At 37.4% G+C, this 25,434-nt stretch overlaps 1 protein-coding gene across 5 annotated transcripts in view; it reads right to left on the bottom strand.

Annotated features, from left to right (window-relative positions):
* Window positions 1–25,434, bottom strand: part of MCCC1 (methylcrotonyl-CoA carboxylase subunit 1) — a 61,695-nt gene that overhangs the window by 20,222 nt on the left and 16,039 nt on the right. For 3 of the 5 annotated variants that reach the window (XR_012000439.1, XM_072752594.1, XM_026007232.2), the window contains exons 5-12: window positions 20,751–20,872; window positions 20,177–20,324; window positions 19,967–20,088; window positions 16,721–16,832; window positions 14,645–14,726; window positions 7,162–7,289; window positions 3,389–3,572; window positions 756–865 (exon numbers count right to left, since the gene is read on the bottom strand). Coding sequence is in view for 4 of the 5 variants with exons in the window: in XM_072752594.1 (XP_072608695.1) it covers window positions 756–865; window positions 3,389–3,572; window positions 7,162–7,289; window positions 14,645–14,726; window positions 16,721–16,832; window positions 19,967–20,088; window positions 20,177–20,324; window positions 20,751–20,872 (1,008 nt within the window). In the remaining variant the exon portion in view is untranslated. The remainder of the gene's footprint in view (window positions 1–755; window positions 866–3,388; window positions 3,573–7,161; window positions 7,290–14,644; window positions 14,727–16,720; window positions 16,833–19,966; window positions 20,089–20,176; window positions 20,325–20,750; window positions 20,873–25,434) is intronic. The other 2 variants (XM_026007233.2, XM_026007234.2) reach the window with 1 other exon arrangement.

Raw genomic sequence — 25,434 nt, 5'->3', positions numbered from 1 at the left:
CCTTGGGCCAAAGGCAGACACTTAACCGCTGAGCCACCGTCGTCCCAATAAATAAAATCTTTCAAAAAAAAAAAAAAAAATGGAGCAGCCTGGGAAGAATTCAGAGGTGAGCAGGAGCTGAGGATGGTGAGGAGGGAGTCCTACAATAATGTGGGGAAAGAACATTCTGGAATAGAGAGTAGGAACACATGGCTCCATGCTGGGTGTGTCTAAGGAATGGCAAGGAGACCAGCGTGGCTGGAGCCATATAGATGAGAAGTTTGGTGAAATTAATGACATATAACACTTTGGACATCACGAGTTAATAAGAAATTCTTCTATGAAGCTACATCAGTGTGGTCTTGGTATATTACTACACCAAGGAAATGAATGTGCTACAAAAAAGCAACAAACTCTGTCAAATGGATAAAACTGAACATAAGTATTTTCCACTGGAGAAAATAAAAACCAGACTGCAGGCCACACTTGTACAGCTGGCCTTATCTACCAGGATGAATATGAATTTAATATCAGGTTTCACTGAAGTATAACACTGACTAACAGCTTTAGCCCTGCAATTTTTCTTTTCTAGCTAAAACAAGAAGTCATTAAACTCTATTCTGACCCATGGGAACATGCACTCAGTTTGTTCCTGACACCTGGGTAACTGGTGGCCATGAGCTGACAAAAACAAAGCCTCACCAGTCATTACAGACATACTTGGCTATGCAGAGACACAGATCATCTGGGTCCTAACACGGCCGTGGCTCACTCACATGGTACTGACGAAGGCTGTACCTCAGTTTCGTCAAGGCTGCCTGGCGATCTGTAGCCCATACAACCAGCTTCGCAATCATGGGGTCATAATGCACTGAAACTTCATCTCCTAAAATTGAAAAACCACAGTAACCACTCAAAGTCAAAACTCAAAGTGATAAAATATGACACACAAGACATTCTGCTGGGGCTTTATGCTCATTTCACACTTAATCTTTTGGAGCTCTTACATGATAGATATCATTATCACTGTTTTATTCATGAGGAACTGAGGCTCACAGAGGTTTAAAAACTTAGCACAAATCTGAGGAGAATACGGCCATCCAAGGGCACCAGGCCCTACAACAGGCCGGCTTTCCCCGTCCTATCTTCTTCTGAACCTTCTTTTCCCTTCCCTCATTTTGGAAGTCTGTACAAACTGCCTCTACCCTCTCTTGTCACAAGCATTTCTGCCCTTAGCATTTCCTTCCCTCCTCCCCTCAGTCTCCTCATCAGAAAAATATGGAGCATAATCCCATTATCCTGTAAGGTCCTTGGGAGGATTGATAATAAAAGGCCAAGTGCCATACCTGGCAGAACCAATAAATGAATAGCAGCCATCACTGCTACGACAGTCTTAGAGAACAAGAGTCTGAACCACGCAGCCCCGTAAGTTCAGAGCCATGCACATGAAGCCCAGTTGTAGGCCAGCCTGCGCCACCCAAAATGCTGGCTGGAATAATTTAAAACAAAAAAAATCTGAACCATGCACATCTCATGGTTCAAGGTTAGAAATGGTTCAAGTTAAGAGGACGTGGTGTGTTATAAAGAACACTGTACCAGGATCTCTGTGTGATTTTTGGCAGGCCACTTGACCCCTCTGAATCCCAGGGTCTTTATCTATAAAAGCAAGGAGTTAAAGTACACCCCCTTATCCCTCATCCACCCACCTATCCACACCATCACTCACCAATGTGTACTGAACACCCTCTGGGCCCAGGACTGAGTAAGGTGCAGCAACTAGACCATGGAAGACACAGCCTCTCCCTTAAGAAACTTACAATATAATGGGAAAACTATACAAGGAGTAAAAAGTTACTGTAAAACAATATAATAAGCAAAGTGCCTGAGGAATACATAAGGAGCTTAAGGAACGCAGAAGGGGAGGGTTGGGGAAGCTTCTTGGAGTAGAAGAGATGTGAATCTAGGAGTCCTTCTCGGAATTATACCTGTTAACCTTTGAGTATCTTTATCAAATTACATCACAAGTTTTGCTCACCCTACAGATTCTTTCCTATCCACTGTGAGTGTTCTCTCTCTAAAATGTTCTGGTGTTAAGTTAAAAAAAAAACCCTACTGACTACTAAATCTTGCTGTGGTTTAGCCAGAGCTCTCAGAATTCTTCCAATTTGTCATCAAGAAGTCCTGACTCCTCATTTTGGCTTTCAAGACACTGCGATTTGCTCTCAACCTGTACCTCTAGCTGCATCTCCAACTGTTCACCATCCTGAACCCTTTTCTCTAGCTGCATGTGTTCTTACAGTTCTTCCAACACACCTGAGTTAAGCTCTTCTTTCTCCACTGTTCTGTGTGCTGTTCAATCTGCCTACTCAAATCTATTCCACACTTCCTCTTAGAAATGTGTCCTGACTGTACTGGCCTAACGTAACCTCTAATCCTGAGAACTGCTTTTCGTCACTCACCATCTGGATAACTTCTCTGGCAACTAAAGTCAAGGTGGTAGTAGCTCGGAACATGGATTCTGGAGCCAGAGAGACTGGGTCTGACTCTTGGCTCCAAGGGTGAGGTGACCTTGGGTAAGTCAGCTAACTTCTCTGTGCCCTGGTTCCTCATCTGGAAAATGGAGTGAAAATAACACCTACTCATAGAGTAGTTCTCACGGTTAAAGGAGTTCAGATAAAAAAGTCACCTAGAACAGTGTACACAGTACAGTTAATGCTGATTGTTATGACCATTGTTGTTAATCATACACTATGAGCACTCATATTTTTTATTTTTCTTTATTTCTTTTATTATTGTTTAGCTTACACTGAGTTTATATATTAATTCTCCAGCTTAACTTTAAGTCCCTTGAACGCAGAGGGTGTTGAGCACAGCAGGTATCAGCAACCTTAAATTACTCTTAGAACTAGGCAGAGTAAAAATATAAAATAGTACACACAAAATGTTTGTTATTTAGGTTTGAACAAATACTGCTACATCTCAACAAAGGGTGTATTGTTAAAGATTAGTAGCTATTTTTGGGATCCCTGGGTGGCGCAGCGGTTTGGCGCCTGCCTTTGGCCCAGGGCGCGATCCTGGGGACCCGGGATCGAATCCCACGTCGGGCTCCCGGTGCATGGAGCCTGCTTCTCCCTCTGCCTGTGTCTCTGCCTCTCTCTATCTCTCTGTGACTATCATAAATAAATAAAAATTAAAAAAAAATATATTTAAAAAAAAAAAAAAAAGATTAGTAGCTATTTTTTAAAAATAACTATTCCAGAAAGAAAAATAAAGATTAATGAGAAATCAATTACATCCTTCATTCTAAAACATACTAAACATTTCCATAAGACAGGGAAAAGAACTGTCCAGAAATAATAACGCACTGAAAATTTAAAAAGACTGTGACTTTTCATTTATTTCACTTTACCTTGTCTCACTCCAGTTTCGATTCTAGTACAAAGGTCTCCCTGAGGGGTGGAGAGATGCACCAATGGCCCAGCCCCTGGCATGAAGTTATTGGCAGGATCTTCTGCATATATTCTAGCTTCAAAAGCATGGCCCTGCAGAGTTACTTCTTCCTGGCTCAAAGGAATCTTCTCTCCTGCTGCAATCTGGTAAAAGAAGAATATGTGCTTCTATGAAATTCCTCCTTTTAGTACAACTATGAGACTTGAGAAGTTGATGGTCTTGTCTTTTTCCATGGAAAATACACATTTGGGCTTTATAACAAGTCAAATAAAAACTATTATTTCATCCACCTCCCCGAGTTTGGGGCAAAAGCAAAAATAGATTACAAAAACAGATGCAGCTTGGAAATAATGTATTACAAGGGTTTCTAGAGTTCTTTAAGCAGAGAAAGCAGGTGAAGACTAAATTATAAAGATCAGTGTTTTTTCAATGTAATTACAACTAAAATTTCTTACTGGCAAGATAATCTGTTTTCATTTAAAACATCAGTCAGTGCTCAGTTATCAAATCAATCTTTTTTAATAGTAAATTATTTGTTGGTGTTTAGGACTACACTCACAGGTACTTGAATGTATAAAGCATTTCTCACCTTTTGAGCTCTGGATATACCATACCTTATCCTCCTTGGAACATTTATTCCAATCTTATTTTCTGGTTAACTGCTTATTCTCTAGACCTTAGCTCAAAATAATCACGTCATTAGGGAAGCTTTCCTACCCTGGCTCAGTTAAGTTTGCATATTGCAAACTTGTGGCATTTGCCATCTTTGTTAGCCTTTTACTTTTTTTTAAGATTTTATTTTTTTATTCATGAGACCCAGAGAGAGAGAGAGAGAGAGAGAGAACGCTAGAGACACAGGCAGAGTTCAGAGAAGCAGGCTCCATGCAGGGAGCCCGACATGGGACTTGATCCCGTGTCTCCAAGATCAGGCCCTGGGCTGAAGGCGGCACTAAACTGCTGAGCCACCCAGGCTGCCCTAGCCTTTTTTTTTTTTTTTTAAGTTTATTTAAGTAATCTCTACACCTAGTGTGGGACTCAAACTCACCACTTCAAGATCAAGAGTCACATGCTCTATCAACTGAGCTGGACAGGCTCCCCCATCTTTGTCATCCTCATCACCATCATCACATGATGGTTTTTCAATTTTGTTATGTTAATGCATATTGCATGATACCAGATTATAAGCAGGATGATCATCATTTTATCATTACTACAATTACATTATTTTGACTATTATGTACCAATACAACAATTCTCTCTCTCCAACTAGTATAATTTGGAAAAGGCTAATGGAGGACATGCTGTCACTTTCTCTACTTTCTCTAGTTTTCCTCCAGGATGAGAAAAGGACAAACTGAGAAAGCAAAAGATATAGGGGGAAAAAACTGAGTAATTTAGCACCACTTGGAACTAAATAGGTAAGCATGAAACAGAGGTAAAGAGTTTATCTCTTTAAATCTGTAGATAAGAAAAATCAGGAACCAGAGCAGTTAAGAATGAAAGGAAAATGGGACCACATTGAATGCTTTTATGACACGGTGTTTTGAACCACAGACTCTGCAGCCCTATTGCCTTGGCCCAAATTCTGTCTCTATACTTACTCTGTTCTGGGCATGTTTTTTAACCTCTTAATGGTTCAGAGAAAAGTGCATGTAGTAGGTACTACATAAGCATTAGCTATTGTCATTTCATTCTTATCCTTTATAATGAAATACTTTTTAATGTTTTAATAAAGAATTTTATTTGTCTTAATAGAAACCTGGAAAAGAATGACCACATGTCCATATTTCAAGATGTGATCTAATTTCTGACTACAGAGCCCCATTTCAAACTGGCTTATCTTTGCCTATCTATTTTCCTTTCAGGTTGGTTTCTATCTGAGCTCAGAAGAGACAGGCCCCAACCATGCCTCTGGATACTTGGAAATCTGTGCCATATGAGTTCTCTTAGGCTTAGACATTGACTCTTTGGAACTCCTGGAACTTGGATATATTCCCCAGCTTCCTCTGGACATGGGTACCACCTGTGTCTGCAGCCTAAATGCCCACATCACTGCAATCTCATTCTAGGGAGGCTTTGACTCCAGAGGCTGGTCCTGGAGCTTGAACTCTTGACCCATCAAATGGCAAGCCCTCTTGTTTTACCTCTGCCTGGAAGCCAGGATCCAAAGTGCCTTCAACATTATAAATGAGGTCTAGTGGTATCCATAAGTTCTAGAATCCCTTCCCAGATAAGAAAAGCCTACTTCTCTTTTTAAAGGCCTTTAAAGCTCTTGCAATTTCTTGAGATGCAGAAAAAAAGTCTACTGGTTCCCCTTATGTCCAAAAGCTTTCCCTTCCCTAGAAATCCTTTATCTGTCATGATTTCAAAATTCTAGACTCCCAGGGTACCTAAGTGGCCCAGTCAGTTAAGCATCTGACTCTTGGTTTCTGCTCAAGTCAAGATCTCGTGGTCGTGAGATTGAGCCCTTGCATCGGGCTTTGCACTCAGCGTGGAGTCTACTTGAGACTCTTTCTCCCTCTCTCTCTGCCCCTCTCTCCCTGCCTCTAAAAATAAATAAATCTTAAAAAGAAAAATTATGGACTCTCAATTACTGCTTCAGAAAAAAAAATTCCCCCTTTCCTTGAATTCTGGAAACAGAAGCATTCTTTCCAAAACTTTCTAAATCCGCTACAATTTTCCCATTACTTACTAACACTTACTAGCCTGATGTGCCTGGTTTTCATTAGCTCCCAAGGCTATAGAGGCCCCAAAGAATCTTATGGCTCAATTAAAACCACCAATCATCCCCAAGGAACCAGCAAAAGGAGCATCATATTATTGTCCATAGAAGTTCTGGAAAGACAAAATTATCAAAATAATAATCAAGACTTTAGCATCATAACATGAAAAAAAATTTAGATTCAGAATACATAAAGAACCAAGAATTCTACAGAGAATATAGTGCTTAAACACTTAAATATAAAAGTATTTATGGTACATAAAAACATTTTTTATATTAAAAAGGCTGTAAAATCAATTGTTTTCAATAATAAGAGTAAAACAGATTTAGTTATTATCCATATTCCTTTAAGAATATGCTTTGAGGAATCATAGTCTAGGCCAGTGCTTCTCAAACTATTTATAACAAAGAAACAATTATAGACATACTTTTGTAACATACAGTAGACATGTCACAAAAATGCTGTAAAAATTTCTAAACACTTATTCTGAAAGGGCTATACTTATCCTACTACAGGCCAACAACAGTGTGTAAGTCAGCACTTGCATTTGGTTCACTCTAGTAGTCTAGACCGTTACCTTGGCTCTTCATTCCCAACTCTTCCTTAGCTCATTTCACTGGGGCTAGCATCTGTCTTGCCTCTAAAAGCAAAGGATGGCCCAGCACAGAATACTGTGGCCTTCAGGTAGAGTACAAGGCTTTGGTGTTGAGATAATGTGGTCACAAGACAACCTCAGTGGCAGCAGCTCACCAGCACCTTGCCTTAGGCTATCCTATGTCTAAGAGAAATAATGGTAAGTGACAGGTTAGATATCTGAGTCCATAAAGTGACAATAATGTCACAGCAACAAATGAAATATCTTTAACCTCCTATTTTCCTGTCCTCATGATAAAGGAGCCAGAACTGAACCAGCCAGAATTGAACCCTTGTCCAAAGTGACACCTTCTTTTAGGAGGCTAGCAGGTGACATATTCTCAAGACTGATCTTTAACAGAAAAAATAGTCCCACCCTAAGCTGCCACTCCACCAAGTCAGTTCCTGTGATCATCTCAGTAATAGGATGTTCCACTTGCAGTCTTGTATTCATTTCCATGAAGTAGAAATTGTGCTTTGAGTCCATAATAAACTCGACAGTTCCTAAAAGATAAAAAACAAGTCATATTTCAATAGCATATAATCAATCAGTAGAAATAAAAACCTTCAAAAAAAAAAGAAATAAAAATCTTCCATGATGTATCACATCAATTTTTATTTTTTAATTTTTTAAATTAATGTTTAAAAATTTTTTATTTTATTTAAATTCAATTAATTAACATATAGTGTATTATTGACTTCAGAGGTAAAGGTCAGTGATTCATCAGTTGCATATAACACCCAGTGCTAGCACAGCACGTGCACTCCTTAATGCCCATCACCAGTTACCCCATTCCTCTACTCCCACCCAACAGCAACCCTCAGTTTGTTTCCTAGAGTTGAGTCTCTTATGAGTCTTTTATTAAGAGTCTCCTGAAATTAGAGAGTCAAATCACATCAACATTTAATGCTGCCTTCATTCAATGGTAAACATTTTGCATTTTGTGAGGAAAATATCTCACATTTTGCAGCAGTAAATGATTCTTTATTAAAAAATAGGGAGCCACATGAAATCTCGCAATAGAAAAGCATGCTCAGGGTTTTGAGCAAATAGTAAGCCCAAGTTATGAGTAGTGTTAGCTGTTGCAGCAATGAGAACATGGTTGGGCCATGTGTTTTGGCTTCAGGGCACAAAGACCCCTGGAACTTCACGTTCTCACATTCCATCTCACTCTAATCCAGTAGAAAAAATACAACATTTTTTCCTCCTGATTGTTGGAGGTTTCCTTTAAAAGTCCTTTTGCTGGTGACCCACTAGAAGATTGCTTAGCAACTAAATCTTCATCTTTCCCAATTTTATTAAGGTATAATTTCATATAATAAAATTTATCTGTTTTAGGTGTAGGGAAGTATCCTGAGTTTCAGAAATTGAATACAGTGATAAAACCACTACTACCACCACGAAAATGCAAAATATTTCTATTATCCAAAATGTTCCCTTGTTCTCCTTTGCAGTCAGTCCCTTCCCCAGGTCACTGGCCTCCAGGCAACCATAGTTTTTTCTAGTATGTTACATAAATGAAATCATATACTATGCAGTGTTCCGTGTTTGAGTTTTGTTTCACTTAGCTGAAAGTTAGTTCCATATAACTTAAGACTGTTTTTCAAATTGTGGGTCATAACCCATTAGTGGCTTATAAAAATTCAGTGAAGACTTCCAGTTTCTGGCCCATAAGAAACTAAGAAGTCACCATTCTACCCTGACCAGAGTAAAAAGTCAAATAAACTGAAAAATCAACAATTTTTCTCAGATCCATTGGAGATATGAGGTCACAGGGCAAACTGCTGTACCACCACCACCACCACCACCACCACCCCTGTCCCAATTAAGAGAGACAGACAGGCAAATAGAAAGTCACAACTTACTGGAACAGAGACCCATGAACAAAACTTCTTAGGGAACAAGTACCAGACAGAAAAACCAGGTTACAACTAATATGTTGCTAGATGCTCAGTGTGGAAAACTGTGAGCATTATAAACTCCAAGGACAGCCTCCTCAAACTTTTGTGTTTACCTCCAGAAGCTCTAATAGGTCCTTACAATGAATACTGGAAAAAAAATCCCCTTGAGTCTTTAGCAGTGAAAGGAGAAAAGGAACCATTTGAAGTAAACCAAGTTCTGTTCTTTTTTTTTTTTTTAAAGTTTTTATTTATTTATTCATGAGAGACAAAAGAGAGAGAGAGAGAGGCAGAGACACAGACAGCAGGAGAAGCAGGCTCCACATAGGGAGCCCAAAATGGGACTCGATCCCGGGTCTCCAGGATCATGCCCTGGGCCAAAGGCGGCACTAAACCGCTGAGCCACCCGGGCTACCACCAAAGTTCTGTTCTAAACAAGATTTGTCCATATTTTACTAAAGTCTAAACTACGAGGGTTTCATTAGAGCCTAATTAACATAACTGGAGGAAGGGAAATACACAACTCCAGCCACCCTGTCCCCCATAAGTGAATAAATCAGTGAATAAGCAAAAAACAAACTGAGATGCACTGGTGAAATTCACAGTTCACGGCACAAGCTCACCAAAAAATGTAGACATAATCATACAACTACAAAACACTTCACCTTCCCCATACCTAACCACCACATGACTAAAGACCTCTTTACCATGGTTCTTTGAACCTGGTACCTCAGGTCTGGCTATTAAGAAAAAAAATCACAAGGCATAAGAGGCAATAAACGCAGTTTATTAAAGAAACTGAATAAACATCAGAACCTGACTCAGATATGACAGAAATGTTGGAATAATCAGACCAAGAACTTAAAAACATTTTGATTAGTACACTAAGAGCTTTAATGGAAAAACTAGACACATGCAAGAACCCACATGGATAATAAAAATAGAAACATAGAAATTCAAAGAAATGATTTCAAAGAATCAAAAGGAAATGCTAGAGATCAAAGCACTGTGATAGAAATGAAGAATGCCTTTGGTTGGCTCATTGGTAGACAGGACACAGTTAAGGCAAGAATCTCTGAGCTTGAGGATATGACAACAGAAACTTCCAAAACTAAAAGCAAAGACAGACAGACTGAAAAAAAAAAGCGAAATATCCAAGAACTGTGGACAACTAGAAAAGGTGTAACATATGCATAAACAAACAAAAAAACAAAAATTGAGAGAATTTATTGGCAGTAGATCTACCTTGCAAGAAATGTTAAAAGAAGTTCTTTAGAGAGGAGGACAATGACATAGGTCAATACTTCAAAAAGACATAACCTTAACGGGTATATACCTAAGAAGAGAGTGTCAGAATACATGGAATAAAAACTGAAAACTGCAAATAGATGAATCCATTAAAACAGCTGGAGATTTTAACACCCCTCTATCAGAAATGGACAAATCTAGCAGGCAGATAAGTAAGGACATAGTTGAACTCAATAGCATCATCAATAAATTGGATATACTCAATGTCTATAGACTACTTTATCCAACAATACTGGATTACATATTCTCAAATTCACATGGAACATTCACCAAGACAGACCATATTCAGAGTCATAGAAAAGACCTTAACAAATTTGAAAGAATACATATCATAAAATGTTTGCCAAGACCACAATTTTTTTTTCAGGACCACAATTAAATTAAAAATCAATTGAACCAGAAATCAGTAACAAAAAGATAGCTGGGAAAAAAATCCCCAAATACTTGCAGTCTAAATAACACAGTACCAAGTAACACATAAGACAAAGAAGAAATCCCAAGTGAAGTTTAAAAATACTTTAAACTAAATGAAAATAGAAATACAACTTTTCAAAATTTGTGGGATGCCCTGAAAGCAATGCTTGGAGGGAAAAGGGAAATTTATAGCACTTACTCCATATATTTGAAGAGAAGAAAGATCTAAAATTAAGCTTCCATTTTAGGAAACTAGAAAAAGAACAGCAAATTAATTCCAAAGTAAGCAAGAAAGAAGAAATAATAAAGTAGAAATCTATAGAGAAAACAAATAAAAAGAGAAATTGGTTTTTTGAAAAGATCAGTAACATACATAAGCCTCTAGTCAAGTTAAGAAAAAAAAGAGAGAAGAGACAAGTTATTAATATCAGAAATGAAAGAACAGAAATCACTATGGCTCTTATGGTTAATAGATATTAAAAGCATATTATGAACAACTCTATGCCCATAAATTTGATAACCTGGATGAAACAGACCAACTCCTTGAAAGACACAATCTGCCAAAGTCACACAAGAGAAAATCACTCCGAAACAATCTGAATAGGCCTATATCTACTAAGGAAGTTGAAATAATCATTAATAACTTCCAAAACCTCCAAAATAGAGGTTCACTGGTGAGTTCTACCAAACACTGAGAGTAGAATTTATATCAATTTGCTATAATCTCTTTGAGAACATAGAAGACAGACTGTTTCTTAACTCATTTTATGAGACCAGCATTACCTTAATACTAAAACCAGAGAAAGATATTACAAAAAAACTAAACTACAAATCAATATCTCTTATGAACATGGATGCAATAATCCTCAACAAAAATGTTAGCAAAGCAAAAATAACAATGTATAAAAATAAACATATACCATGACCAAGTGGGATTTATCCCAGGTATGCAAGGCTGGTTCAACATTTGAAAATCAATTAATGTAATCCATCACATCAACAAGCTAAAGAATAACCATATGACTGTAATAATAGATGCAGAACAACACCAGATAAAATTCAATACCTAATTATAATAAAAACTCTCAACAAATTAGGAATACAAAGGAACTTCCTAATTTGATAAAGGAGATTTACAAAAACACATAGCTAACATTGTATTTAATGGTGAGAAACTAGAAGATTTCACACCAAGATAAGAAATAAAGGAAGGACATCCACTCTCACCACTCCTTTTCAACATTATACTGGAAGCCCTAGAAATGCAAGAAGACAAGAAAAGGAAAAGGTATAGAGATTGGGAAGGAAGAAATGAAACTGTCTCATCACAGATGACTTGTCTATGTAGAAAAATCCAAAAGAATTAACCAAAAAAACCTTCGGAACTAATAAATGATCATAATAAGCTTGCAGGATATATGGGACGCCTGGGTGGCTCAGTGGTTAAGTGTCTGCCTTTGGCTCAGGACATGATCCTGGAGTCCTGGAATCGAGTCCCACATCAGGCTCCCTGCATGGAGCCTAATTTTGCCTCTGCCTTTGTCTCTGCCTCTCATGAAAAAATAAATAAAATCTTAAAAAAAAAAAGGTTAATATACAAAAGTCAACTGTTTTCCTATATACCTATGATGAATAAGTAGAATTTGAAGTTAAAAACACAATACCATCTATACAAGCACCTCCAAAATGAAATAGGTATAAATCTAACAAAAGATGTATAAGATCCATATGAGGAAATTATAAAACTGATAAAAGAAGTCAAGGAAGAACAAAATGGAGAGATATTCCATGTTCATGGATAGGAAGACTCAACATTGTCAAGATGTGAGTTCTCCCAACTTACTGTATAGAGACAACACAATTCCAATTAAAATCCCAGCAAGTTATTTTGTGAATATCAAAAAACTGATTCTAGTGTTTTATAGGGAGAGGCAAAAGACTCAGAATAGGCAATTCAATATTGAAGGAGAATTACAAAGTTGGAGGACGGACACTATCTGAGTTCAAGATTTACTATAAAGCTACAGTATTCAAAACACTGAAATACTGGAGAAAGAACAAATAGATCAATGGAAGAGAGCAGGTAGTCCAGAAATAGTCCCATATAAATATAGCCAATTGATCTCTGACAAAGGAGCAAAGGCAATACAATGGAGCAAAGACAACTGATCTCTGACAAAGGAACAAAGGCAATACATTGGAGCAAAGACAGTCTTTTCAAAAAATGGTGCTAGAATAACTCTATGTCTACACACATACACACACACAATCTACACACAGATCTTACACTCTCAGAAAAATTAACTTAAAAGGGACCATAGACCAAATTTGGAACATAAAACTATAAAATTCCTAGAAGATAGCAGGAGAAAATCTACATGACCTTGAGTATGGTTATGCCTTTTTAGATACAACAAGAAAGCATACAAAATTATGCCAACAACAAAGGCATAATTCATTAAATAATTGATAAGGCAGGCTTAACTACATTTAAAAAACTTATGCTCTGCAAAAGATAATGTCAAGAGAATGAGAAGACAAACCACAGATTGTGAGAAAATATTTGCAAAAGATACCTCTGGTAAAGGACTATGGTCCAAAATGTACTAAAAATTCTTAAAACTCAATAACAAGAAAAAGCAAACAAACCAATTTAAAAAGTGGGCAAAACACCTGAACAGACCTCACTAAAGAAGAAACACAGATGGTAAGTAAGCATATGAGAAGATGCTCCACTCATCATATTAAGGAAATGCAAATTAAAATGAGATACCACTGCACACCTATTAGAATGGAACATGGATAATACCAAATGCTAGTGAAGATATAAAGCAACAGGAACTCTCATACATTGCTGGTAGAAATGCAAAATGTTACAGTCACTCTGGAAGAAAGTTTGGCAGTTTCTTACAAAACTAAGCATACTCTTGCCATATGATCCAGTGATCAATGTCTTGGTGTTTACATAAATAAATTGAAACTATGTCCACAGAGAACTCTGCACACAGATTTTTATAATAGTTTTGTTTGTAACTGCCAAACCTAGAAAGCAATCAAGATGTCCTTCAGTAGGTGACCAGATAAATTGTGGTACATCTAGGAAATGGAGTACACTATTCAACGCTAAACAGAAATGATCAAGCCATGAGAGAACATGGAGGAAGCTTAAATGCATATTACTAAGTGAAAGAAGCCAATCTGAAAAGTCTACAAACTGTATGAAAAGGCAGAACTATGGAGGCAACAGAAAGATCAGTGACTGTCAGGAGTTAAAGACAGGAAGGGAAAAGAGCAGAGCACAGAGGATATTTAGGGCACTGAAAGGACTCTGGGAGCACCTGGGTGGCTTAATCAGTTGGGTGTCTGCCTTCTGCTCAGTCATGATCCTCAACAATCTGGCCTGCATTGAGCTCCCTGCTCACAGAGAATCTGCTTCTCCCTCTGACTCCCCCGCTACCTTCTCGTGCTCACCTTCTCTCTTAAGTAAATAAAATCTTTAAAAAAGTACTCATATGATACAATGGTGGATTCATGTCATTATACATTTCTCTAAATGTATACTGTGCAACAATGTCAGTAGTACGTACAATATCAAGAGTGAACCCTAATGTAAACGATAGATTATGGGTGATAAGGATGTATCACTGCAGGTTTGCTGATTGTAACAAATGAACCCCTCTGGTCTGGAATGCTGATAGTTGGGGAGGCTGTGCAAGTGTGGGGATAGGCAATATGGGAACTCTCTGTACTTTCTGCTCCATGGTTTATTTTATTTTATTTATTTATTTTTTTAAAGACTTTATTTATTTATTCACAGAGATGCGGGGGCGGGAGGGGCAGAGAGAGAAGCAGGCTCCACGCAGAGAGCCCGACGTGGAACTTGATCCAGGGTCTCCAGGATCACGCCCTGGGCTGCAGACGGCCCTAAACCGCTGTGCCACCGGGGCTGCCCTCCATGGTTTATTTTAGATAATATGGTTTTATTTTAAAATGGGATAGAAAATATCAAATAGCATTACACATAACTAGGGTTAAGTACTGTTTAGTGATTTTTTCCCCCCAAATATGTATAGAGACATAAATACTTATGTGTATATACTGGGTCTCAAAATGTATTTCTTAATGTGGATATAATTGGTTTGAAAGCCAGTGATTTAAAAGTTGTATATTTCTTTTGCCTTCTGAACATAAATAAATGATTATTTCTTTTCCTCTATACAAAGTAAATCTTAGCATACCTGCTCCAACATAATTTACAGCTTTAGCAGCTCTGACTGCAGCTTCTCCAAGCTTCTTTCTTACATCAGGTTTAATGCCAGGCTATGAAAAATATTCAAAATAAATTTCCATTAGCACTTTGCCCTACTACCAATTTCCCTTAACATCTGATACTGCATTTCTAGATATCAAATAGTACCTTAAAGGGAAAGGATAAACAGCTAATGCTACACATTTCATCAAGAAATATGTCCTATACCACAGTCAACTGTCCCTAAGCCAAAGTTTAATGGTTCTGTTAGTAATTTCTATAAACTGTAGATATTATTCAGCATAATGATCTATCTCCTTTGTACCTAAATAAGAATTTTCAGGACTATATGTCCAATTATATGTATCAATATGAAAATTTTGAATGATTCCTATTTTGTTTAAAGATGGTAGAGCAATCTGCGCCATGTGTCCAATGTGTCCATGTTATTCCAATGTGTCTTGGAATAATGGTAAACCTTAAGATTCCAAGTTAATAAGAAAGGTTCATTAAAAGAAAAGTAGATTAAAAAGTAGGAAAAGGTTTTCTAGCATTTTAAAACAGTGCCCTATAGACATATATTTACATAATCATTGCTTCAAATTAAGGCTTTACTGAAACTACTGTTGATATTTACTTTGAACAATATAATTTACTCTGTAACAGAAATTAAAATTTGAATAGATGAGAACTGATTAGCCAGAAACCTCAGATACTTGACTTTTTAGAAATACCTACTGAAAAAAAAAAAAAAGTACAAAACCCCAGACAAGAAAGAAGCCTATGGCAGTAATAGGCTCAAAAGAAATATAAATCCAGGGATGCCTGGGTGTCTCAGCGGTTTAGTGCCTGCCTTCGGCCCAGGGCGTGATCCTGGAGTCCCAGATCGAGTCCCACGTCAGGCTCCTTGCATGGAGCCTGCTTCTCCCTCTGCCTGTGTCTCTGCCTCTCTTTCTCTCTCTGTCTCTCATGAATAAATAAATAAAATCCTTAATAAAAAAGAAAGAAATGTAAATCTAAAAAGTGGTAATTACAGGAGTAAGACTTGACCTAAAGGACAACCTAACCAATCAACGTAGACCCAAAGAGATGTAAACAATTTATTTCAAGGGGGCAAACATTGCCAAATATGAGCAAATCTCTCTCCTCTACAATAAACCTCTATGGCAGGAAGATGACTAATATATTTGAGGGATACCTGAAATAGTTAAAATAAAAGAATCTTTATAAAAAATACATTCAACAATCAGGCTAATGCATTCCTCAAATATTCCCATTAAGTACAATTTAAAATCTACATGGAAATATTATACAATTGCTCACTCCAAGTCAGATACAGATCTTGTTCAATTTACAGTGGGCTTATGTCCGGATAAACCCATCATAAGTTGAAAATATTGGTAGCTGAAAATGCATTTAAATACATGTAACCTACTAAACCTAACTTAGCCTAGTCTACCTCACATGTGCTCAGAACATTTACATTAGCCTACAATTGGGCAGAGTCCTATAATATAAGGGCTGAATATCTCACATAATTTGTTGAATACTGAGTTCAGAGAGTGTAAGAACACATACTGTTAAGAATGATTTTAAGCGTATCAGTTGTTTACCCTCCAGACTATGTGGCTAACTGGGAGCTGGGGTCACAGCTGCTGCCCAGGAGAGTATCATACCATTTATAGAGCCCAGGAAAAGATCAAAATTCAAAATTCGAAGTATTTCTATTATGTATCACTTTTACACCACCATAAAGCCAATAAATTCTAAGTTGAACCATCATGAAGTCAGGGACAGCCTGTACTTGGATCAGAGTAGATTTTCCTAGATATCATCCAGAAGGATCATGGCCCGATTGTGCCCTTAGCATGGTAACTTGAGAATACCAAGCCCCTCCTCATTCCCAAGGCTCCAGTGGGGCTTTATCATTATATTACTACTGGGAAGCAGTTATTCAGCAGGACTTTGGAGGAGACACTAACTTCACAGATTTCTGATTTGAAAATAAGAGTGATTTCGGTTTACCCTATAGAAAAGCTTGCAAATTTCATTACAAGGTCCTTACCCCTGGGGCTTCCTCAATGATCTTCTGATGTCTCCTCTGTACACTACAGTCTCTTTCAAACAAGTACACAGCGTTGCCATGATAGTCACCAAACACCTGGACTTCTACATGCCTATTTAAAAACCCAATGAAAAAGTTTCCATTTGTAGAATAAACATTCTAGAAAAAAAACCTACATATATGAAGTGACTAGGAAATAAGACATAGGAGACTATACTTATGACCTCAGAGGAGGGGCAAGTCACAAGTACAAATGGGCAAGGAAAACATGGATAAATCTCACACCAAAATTACAAATTACAGTCACATTTCATGTATTCTTGAAAAGCCAATGAAAACTTTTTTATGATCAGAGGATTTTTTTTATTTGATTTTTTATTATTTTCTTGATGATTTATTCATTTACTTTTGAAAGCAAGAGTGCAAGAGAAAGAAACAGCAAGTAGAGGGTGGGGCAGAGGGAGAGAGAGAATCTCAATCTCCCGGCTGAGCATGGAGCCCAACATGAGCTCAATCCCAGGACCCTGAAATCATGACCTGAGCTGAAATCAAGAGTTGGCTGCTTCATCAACTGAGCCACCCAGGTGCCCCATGATCAGGGCAGTTTTAAAAATCATCCTTAGGGTCAGCTTTTATAAACTAAGGCAGACTAAAAATTACAATGGCTTATCCATAAGAAGGTTAAGAAATAAATTCATATGGATCATTATTTTTTAAAAAATATTACTAATATTATATCATAAACAGTCATTTTAATGTTGAATGTAACAGAGTAAAATTATGAGAAATAATATTAAGAGTAAATCCACATAACACTTAGGAAAATAAGGGTAAACAAACCATGTGGTGAACATGAAAGCATTCTTCTTGGTAGGTTTATTCTGATATGTTCACTCTGTAGTTCACCTCACATATTCACCACTATGATGTAGAAATGAGTGACCAGCAAAAGTTTTTTCCGTTGATTTTTAAAAAATAAAAATTGTCAAAAGACAAAATAATAATAACGTGGGACTGTGAGGGGTTTTTCACTATCAAGCTAGTCCATACTCAGACTCCAGTAATTTATCATAATCCCCAGAGAAGTGTTCCTGTCAGTTTATGGCACCAGCGGCTTCTGCCACAGGCGAGCAGATCCCAGCTATGATTCACTGTGTACACATGCTGTTCGGATTTCAGGGTCATGGTTTGCCCTGCAGGCCCCATTCTCTAATAGGTCTAAAAATTCACTGACTTTCATTTTGCTCTGATTTTTACTTACTTTTCTGGATGTGAGTGACAACTTCCTAGCTCTTTGCATCTTGGAACTAAGTGGTTTGTTTTTCAAATTCCAATTGTAAAATCACTTTCACTGACACTCCCTTACCTGTTAGCTCTCCAGGGAAGGAGACAGAAGAACAGGAATTCTCGGTTCTGAAAGGAACACCTACTAGGAACACAACACAGCTCTTTTCTGAGTTCTCAGAAGTTGGAAACACTTATTCTTTTGGCAGCTTACAAGGGAAACTTTTTGAGGATCTGTGTTGTGTTATGATTTCTGTAAGTGATCATATGGCTCTCTTTCTGACTAATCTTTTTTCTGTGCTACTTTATCTAACTTAGAGATTCTGAAGCACACTGTCTGAGAACCAGGAGGTGCACCAAATCCCAGCTGTTCCCGTTCAGCCACTGCTGGGATCTGGCTAGAGAGACAGATACAGTTGGAGTCTACCAAGACGGCCTTGATATTTTCTAAGAGTTCTACAGTTTTTATTTTCCTATTTGCATTTTTAATCCATCTAGAATATATATTGAGTTCAAAGTAAGAAAGGAATCAGATTTCTTTTTTTATCCTCCAAAATAGTACACTTTGAAGACTGTTTGCTAGCCCAGCCTTCCATGTAAGCTCTATAGTTCTGAACAGATTTATAAAACATCTTCATATGGCCTTTCCTGAGTTACAAGCACCACCTTGACAATCTTCTGACACTCCATTAACTCAACAGGTAATTATTTAGCAACATACAAAACAGCATAATTATGACATTAAAATGTCATATTACTAGAAAATACAAAATGAATATATACAGAAATACTATTACTTGTATTAGGAGAATGAGATTATGAGTGACTTTTGTTTTCCATTTTCTGTATTTTCCACATTTGTAATGTATTTATATTACTTCTATATTTCAAAAGATATCATTGTTGATGCTTGTCATGAAGAAAGTAGCATGCCAGGTGATATACAGGGGAAAATAAAAGTAAATGTACTACCAGGTCTTTGATTCCTGGGAGTCCTAGCTATTGGGCAAACAAATTACAATGTGAGGTAATATATAGCTAACGTTCCACACGTAAAGAATTTACATCTTCAAAAAAATCTATGAAACAAGAAACTTTTATAGTCAATATCTTATTTTAAGCAATACATATAAAAAATTGCAGAAAATGAAAACATTTGAAATTCACATGGCATTTGTTACAGTGGTACCTAGAAAAGCAGTTTAGTAGTAGCTTAGAGTGTGAATTCTGAATTCAAATCCCAATTTTACCACTTCCCAGCTGGGAGACTTCAAGCAAGTCATATGACCACTCTGTTCCTCAGGGTCTTCACCTGCAAAATGGGAATAGGGCCTATCTACAGGATTGTTACAGGACTTAGACTAGAATTAGGACAGCAAAATTATTTAATATATGTAAATGCTTAGATTGTGGCAAATGGTTAAATATGATATACAGGTGAGATGTTAGTATTATTGGTCAACACTATCAATTCAACTTAGGTATCTAGTCCCAATTTCTGAGCATCTCAACCGATGCTTACAGACTTTCATAAAACTAAATTTCTTAGAAGAATTTTTTTATCTTGAAAAAAACCCCTACATTCCATCAACAAGAAATGGATTGAATACATTAATGGTACATCTATATCATGGATTTATTAAGCCCAATAAAAAGTATAGGGTAGACCTACATTTACTGACATGGAAAGATGGCTCTGATGTCATATTAGCATGTGATACTATATAAGACTAAACTCACTGTACTTCTGAATGTATTTTGTATTCTGTGTGTATATGTATTTCTATTCCCCTAGGAAATACTTGGAGGAATGCACATCTTATACATTAAGTGGTTACATCAGGGGGGTGGGATAATGTACTATGGTACTATTAGAACTTTATATTTCATATAATTTACATGCATTTCATTTATAATTTAATTTTAAAAAGCTAAGTCAGAAAAAAAAAAAGGTGAACCCACCTTGGCGTGTCCACAAACTTCTCAATCAGCATCGCATCATCATTGAAAGACTTCTTAGCTTCTCTCCGTGCTGATTCTAACTGCTCTTGAAATTCTTCCTCAGATCTAACGATCCTCATCCCCTAAGATGGCAAGATAGTTAGGACTACAACCTAAATAAAACAAAGAAGCCTAGCCTGAAATGAAAAACACGAGCACGCACAATCTTACTTTTCCTCCTCCACCACGGACGGCTTTAATCATGACAGGATAACCGATTCTCCCCGCGTGCTCCCTCAGGCACTGGTCTGACTGGTCCTCGCCATGATAACCTTCCACAACAGGCACTCCGGCAGCAGCCATAATGGATTTGGATGTGCTTTTGAACAAAAAAAGTAAGATGTTTTGATTCTATGAGTTATTTCATAGAAGGGAAATACAGAACGGCCCAGTCTATAAGTACAATGGAACTTTAAAAATAACATCTTATAGGTAAAGAAAACACTATACAGTCTGAGACAACAAATATTAACACAAATATTAAAATATTAGGTTTTCTGTGATAACTAGGAATCCAGTTTTTCATGTGATAGCTCTTCCCACCTTGTTTTTAATCCCTAAAACTAACTCATACATTGATTAGAAACCCTAAGTAGATGAACATTTTCTATAACTCGCTGGAGTGGCAGATGAATAACTTATGCCTATGACAACCAAAGGTTATAATGATCATATCTATTACAGGTTGCAGAAACTATTTCAAATGACCTTTCTATGGTCATATTTAAAAGATATAAATTCATACCTCTTTATACCCATGTCTTTAATTGCAGATGAAGGAGGACCTACAAAAATAATTCCTTCTTGTTTACACAGTTCGGCAAATTCCATGTTTTCTGAAAGAAAACCATATCCTGGATGGATAGCCTAGAAGTGCAAATGAAAGGACAAAGTTACTAGCACTTCATGGGCACACTTTGTGATGCAGGGGATGTCGTCTTCCTCTCAGGAAGCATCTCCCTACACTGGTGGGAAGTACCCTATGGGCTCTATCAAAATCTGTTTCCAAAGGGATATCTGAAACATTCACACTAAAGTTTTGAAGACTTAACTGAACCAAAAAAATCTGTACTGGGGATCCCTGGGTGGCTCAGCGGTTTGGCACCTGCCTTTGGCCCAGGGTGTGATCCTGGAGTACCGGGATCGAGTCCCGTGTCGGGCTCCCAGCATGAAGCCTGCTTCTCCCTCTGCCTGTCTCTGCCTCTCTCTCTCTCTCATGAATAAATGAATAAAATCTTTAAAAATAATTAAAAAAATAATAATAAGTTTTAAAAAAAGAAAAATCTGTACTTCTTTTTATTGTGGTAATATATACACAACATAAAGTTTACCATTTTAACCACTTTTACTTGTACAGTTCAGTGGCATTACAGTACATTCACAATGCTGTGCAACTATTAACACCATTCATTTCCAGAATGGTGTCATGATCCCAAACAGAGACTGTGTGTACCCATTAAATATTAATTCCACATTCCCTGATAACCTCTATCTTACTGTCTCTATGAATACCCAATCTAGGAACCTAATATAAATGGAGTTATACGATATTTGTCCTTTTTGTGTCTAGCTTATTTCATTGAGTATTACGTTTTCAAGGTTCTTCCATGTTGTAGCATGTATTAGAATTTCATTCGTTTTCATAGATGAATAATAAAACACTGTGTATATTCCACATTTTGGTTTTTTGTTTATCCATTCATCTGTTGATGGATGTGTGGATTGTTTCTAACTTTTGCTTTTGTGAATAACACTGCCATGAACATTGGTATACAAGTACCTGTTTGAGTCCCTGCTTTAAAAAAATATACCTAAGTATGTATCTACAAGTGAAATTGTTCAATTATATAGAAGAATCTATATTTTAATTTAAAATAATACTGCTATTAGGGTAGAGTGTCAATGAATATTTGCAAGCAGGAGTAAAGGGCCCCCAAGTAGCAAGGTGGGGAGTTGTTTACTCTGTCTCCATACAAAGCTGGCCTAGAATTGAAACCATGGCACCCAAAATCTGAAAGGAACACACAATACCTCGTTTATTTTTAGGTCACTATCTGCCAATATCATCTTTCCAGAAAAAAAGCTAAGAAACAAACAAAAAGTCACATATTAGAGTCTATATACACTTAGTGAAGAGGACCTAGTCACTTGCAACTTACTCAGAGTTTTAAGAAATTTATTTGTAAAAAAAAAAAAAAGAGAGAGAGAGAAATTTATTTGTATGGCTTTTTAGCCCACAGAAGAGGAAAATCAATACCTGGAAAAGAGTAAGATTCCTAAGAGCAAACATATAGCAAAAAGGGAGGATACAAAGGAAAGCAAAAAGCACAACAGTCTTACACGATTTATGAGGGATAAAGCAACTTTCTCTCCAACATCAACAGCCCTGATGGCATTTTTATTCTTTGAAAACAGTAAGTATATATAATGATTATAACCAAAAGAATGTAAAAAGAAAAAAGTTCAGCTAACACTATTTCAAAACAGACACATTCAAATGATATTCACCCAGGGGCTCCTGGGTGGCTCAGTTGATTGAGCAGCCAACTCTTGCTTTTGGCTCAGGTCATGATCTCAGGGTTGTAAGATGGAGCCCCACTTTGGGCTCCATGCAAAGTGTGGAGTCTGCTGGAGATTCTCTTTCCTCTCCCTCTGCCCCTCCCTCTAGTTTATGCGTGTGCTTTCTCTCTCTCTCTTTAAATAAATAAAGAAATAAACATCTTTTAAAAACCACAAATAGTGGCAATGCTTCAAAATTCAAGAGGTATGCTTCAGGTGTTCAGGAAACTCATATGAATAGAAAACTCACAGCTTAGTGACAGCAAACAACAAAATGCTAGATAATCACATTTTGATGTTAGTTTGATCACAGTTTGATGTCTTTTAAACCAAAGTTTGGGCAGCCCGGGTGGCTCAACGGTTTAGCGCTGCCTGTGGCCCAGGGTGGGATCCTGGAGACCCAGGATCGAGTCCCACATCGGGCTCCCTGCATGGAGCCTGCTTCTCCCTCTGCCTGTGTCCCTGCCTCTCTCTGTCTCTCTCTCTCTCTGTCTCTCATGAGTGAACAAATAAAATCTTTAAAATAAATAAATAAACCAAAGTTCAGTTTTAGTAATTTTATATGAAATATCAAATATTATTTATGTGAAGCAAAGTGAAACAGGTCTACATCCCAGTCCTCTCTGGTGTTTTAACAGGTTGGTTTGTTTCTTTTTAGTATGATTTACAGTACATAACATTCACTCATTTATAGTTTAATTTAGCAAATTTATACAATTGTGCAACTATTACTATAATCCAGTTTTAGAATACTTCCTCTGCTTGAAAAAGTTCCTGTATGCATAATTGATTAATCTTTGCTCCCAGAACCAGGCAACTACTGACCTGCTTTCAGTCTCTTGTAATTTTGCCTTTTTTAGAAATCTTATATAAATGGAACCCCATAGTATAGAGTCTTAAGTGTCTGTATTCTTTAACTAGTGTAATGTTTTGTGGCTCATCCTGTATGGATGAGCAGTTCATTTCTTTTTATAGATCTTTTTTTTCATTCATGAGAGACACACAGAGAGAGGCAGAGACACAGGCAGAGGGAGAAGCAGACTCCACACAGGGAGCCCAATGTGGAACTCGATCCAGGACTCCAGGATCACACCCTGGGCCGAAGGCAGACGCTAAACCACTGAGCCACCCAGGCGTCCCTTTATAGATCTTTTTTTTTTTTTAATTTTTTTTTTAATTTTTTATTTATTTATGATAGTCACAGAGAGAGAGAGAGGCAGAGACACAGGCGGAGGGAGAAGCAGGCTCCATGCACCGGGAGCCTGATGTGGGATTCGATCCCGGGTCTCCAGGATCGCGCCCTGGGCCAAAGGCAGGCGCCAAACCGCTGCGCCACCCAGGGATCCCTATAGATCTTTTTATATTTGTTGATGCACTGAATGGATAGCCCACATTTTGTTTATCCACTCATTTGGATTTTTTCCAGTTTGGGGCTATTATGAATAATACTGCTATGAACATTCATGTACAAGTAAGTCCATGTGAATATATTTTTCATTTCTCTTGGGTAAAAACCCAGGAGTACAATTATTGGGTCAAAATATAGTAAGCATATGTTTAACTTTTTAAAAGCCAGCCAGTTTTCTAAAGTGGCTGTAGTATTTCACATTTCCATCAGCAATGTATGATGCCTCTAATTTTCTCCATATCCCTGCTAACACATGGTATTATTGGTCTTTTTGATTTTAGCCTTTCTAGTGCCTATAGGTTATATATTGCATCTCCATTGACGTATAATTGATATACCATAAACTTAGCCAATACAAGTTGTACAGTCATTACCATAATCTAAGACACTGAATAAGATCTAATAACTTTTCATTACCCTCGAAACAAATTCCATGTCTATTACCAGTTATTTTCCATTCCCTACATACCCCAGACCTAGGCAACCACTGATCTATAGATTTGCCTATTTTGGATATTCCATATAAATGGAATCATACAATACACACAGACTTCATGATTGGCTTCCTTCTTCCACTGAACACAATATTTTCAAGGTTCATCCATTTTTTAAGCATGTATCAGCACCTCATTATTTTTTTTTCTTTTTTTGCTGAGTTTAGGTTTATCTTTTTGTATATAAATATCCAATTGTTCCAGCACAATTTATTGAAAAGACTTTCCCACTGAATTACTTTATTTTTTTTTAAAGATTTTATTTATTTATTCATGAGAGACAGAGAGAGAGAAAGAGAGAGAGAGAGAGAGAGAGAGAGAAAGAGAGGGACAGAGACACAGGCAGAGGGAAAAGCAGGCTCCATGCAGGGAGCCCGATGTGGGACTCTATCACGGGTATCCAGGATCAGGTCCTGGGCTGAAGGCGGCGCTAAACTGCTGAGCCACCAGGGCGGCCCAAAACATAGGTATATGTTACCTATGTTTGTAACTTTTCTTAAAGGTTTTATTTATTTATTTATTTATTTATTTATTCATTCATTCATTCATTCATTCATGAGAGAGAGACAGAGACAGAGGCAGAAGCAGGCTCCATGCAGGGAGCCCAATGTAGGACTTGATCCTAGGATACCGGGATCACGCCCTGATCGGAAGGCAGATAGATGCTCAACCACTGAGCCACCCAGGCGACCCCCCACTGAATTACTTCAGTACTTTTGTTCAAAAATTAATTGACCATACAGGTGGTGAGTTTAGTTTGGGACTTTCTATTCTGTTGCACTGACATATGTATTTATCCTTCTAATACCATATTGTCTTGGTTACTGTAGGTTTATAATCAGTTTTGAAATCTGAGAGTCTAAACCCTACACATTCATGGTCTTTTCAAAATTGGGTTTTTTTTCTTAAAGATTTTAAGTAATCTCTGCACCCAACATGGGGCTTGAACTCTCAACACTGAGACCAAG

Source organism: Vulpes vulpes, chromosome 3, assembly GCF_048418805.1.
Source record: "Vulpes vulpes isolate BD-2025 chromosome 3, VulVul3, whole genome shotgun sequence".
Lineage (NCBI taxonomy): Eukaryota > Metazoa > Chordata > Mammalia > Carnivora > Canidae > Vulpes > Vulpes vulpes.
This window is presented reverse-complemented; position numbering and strand designations above follow the sequence as displayed.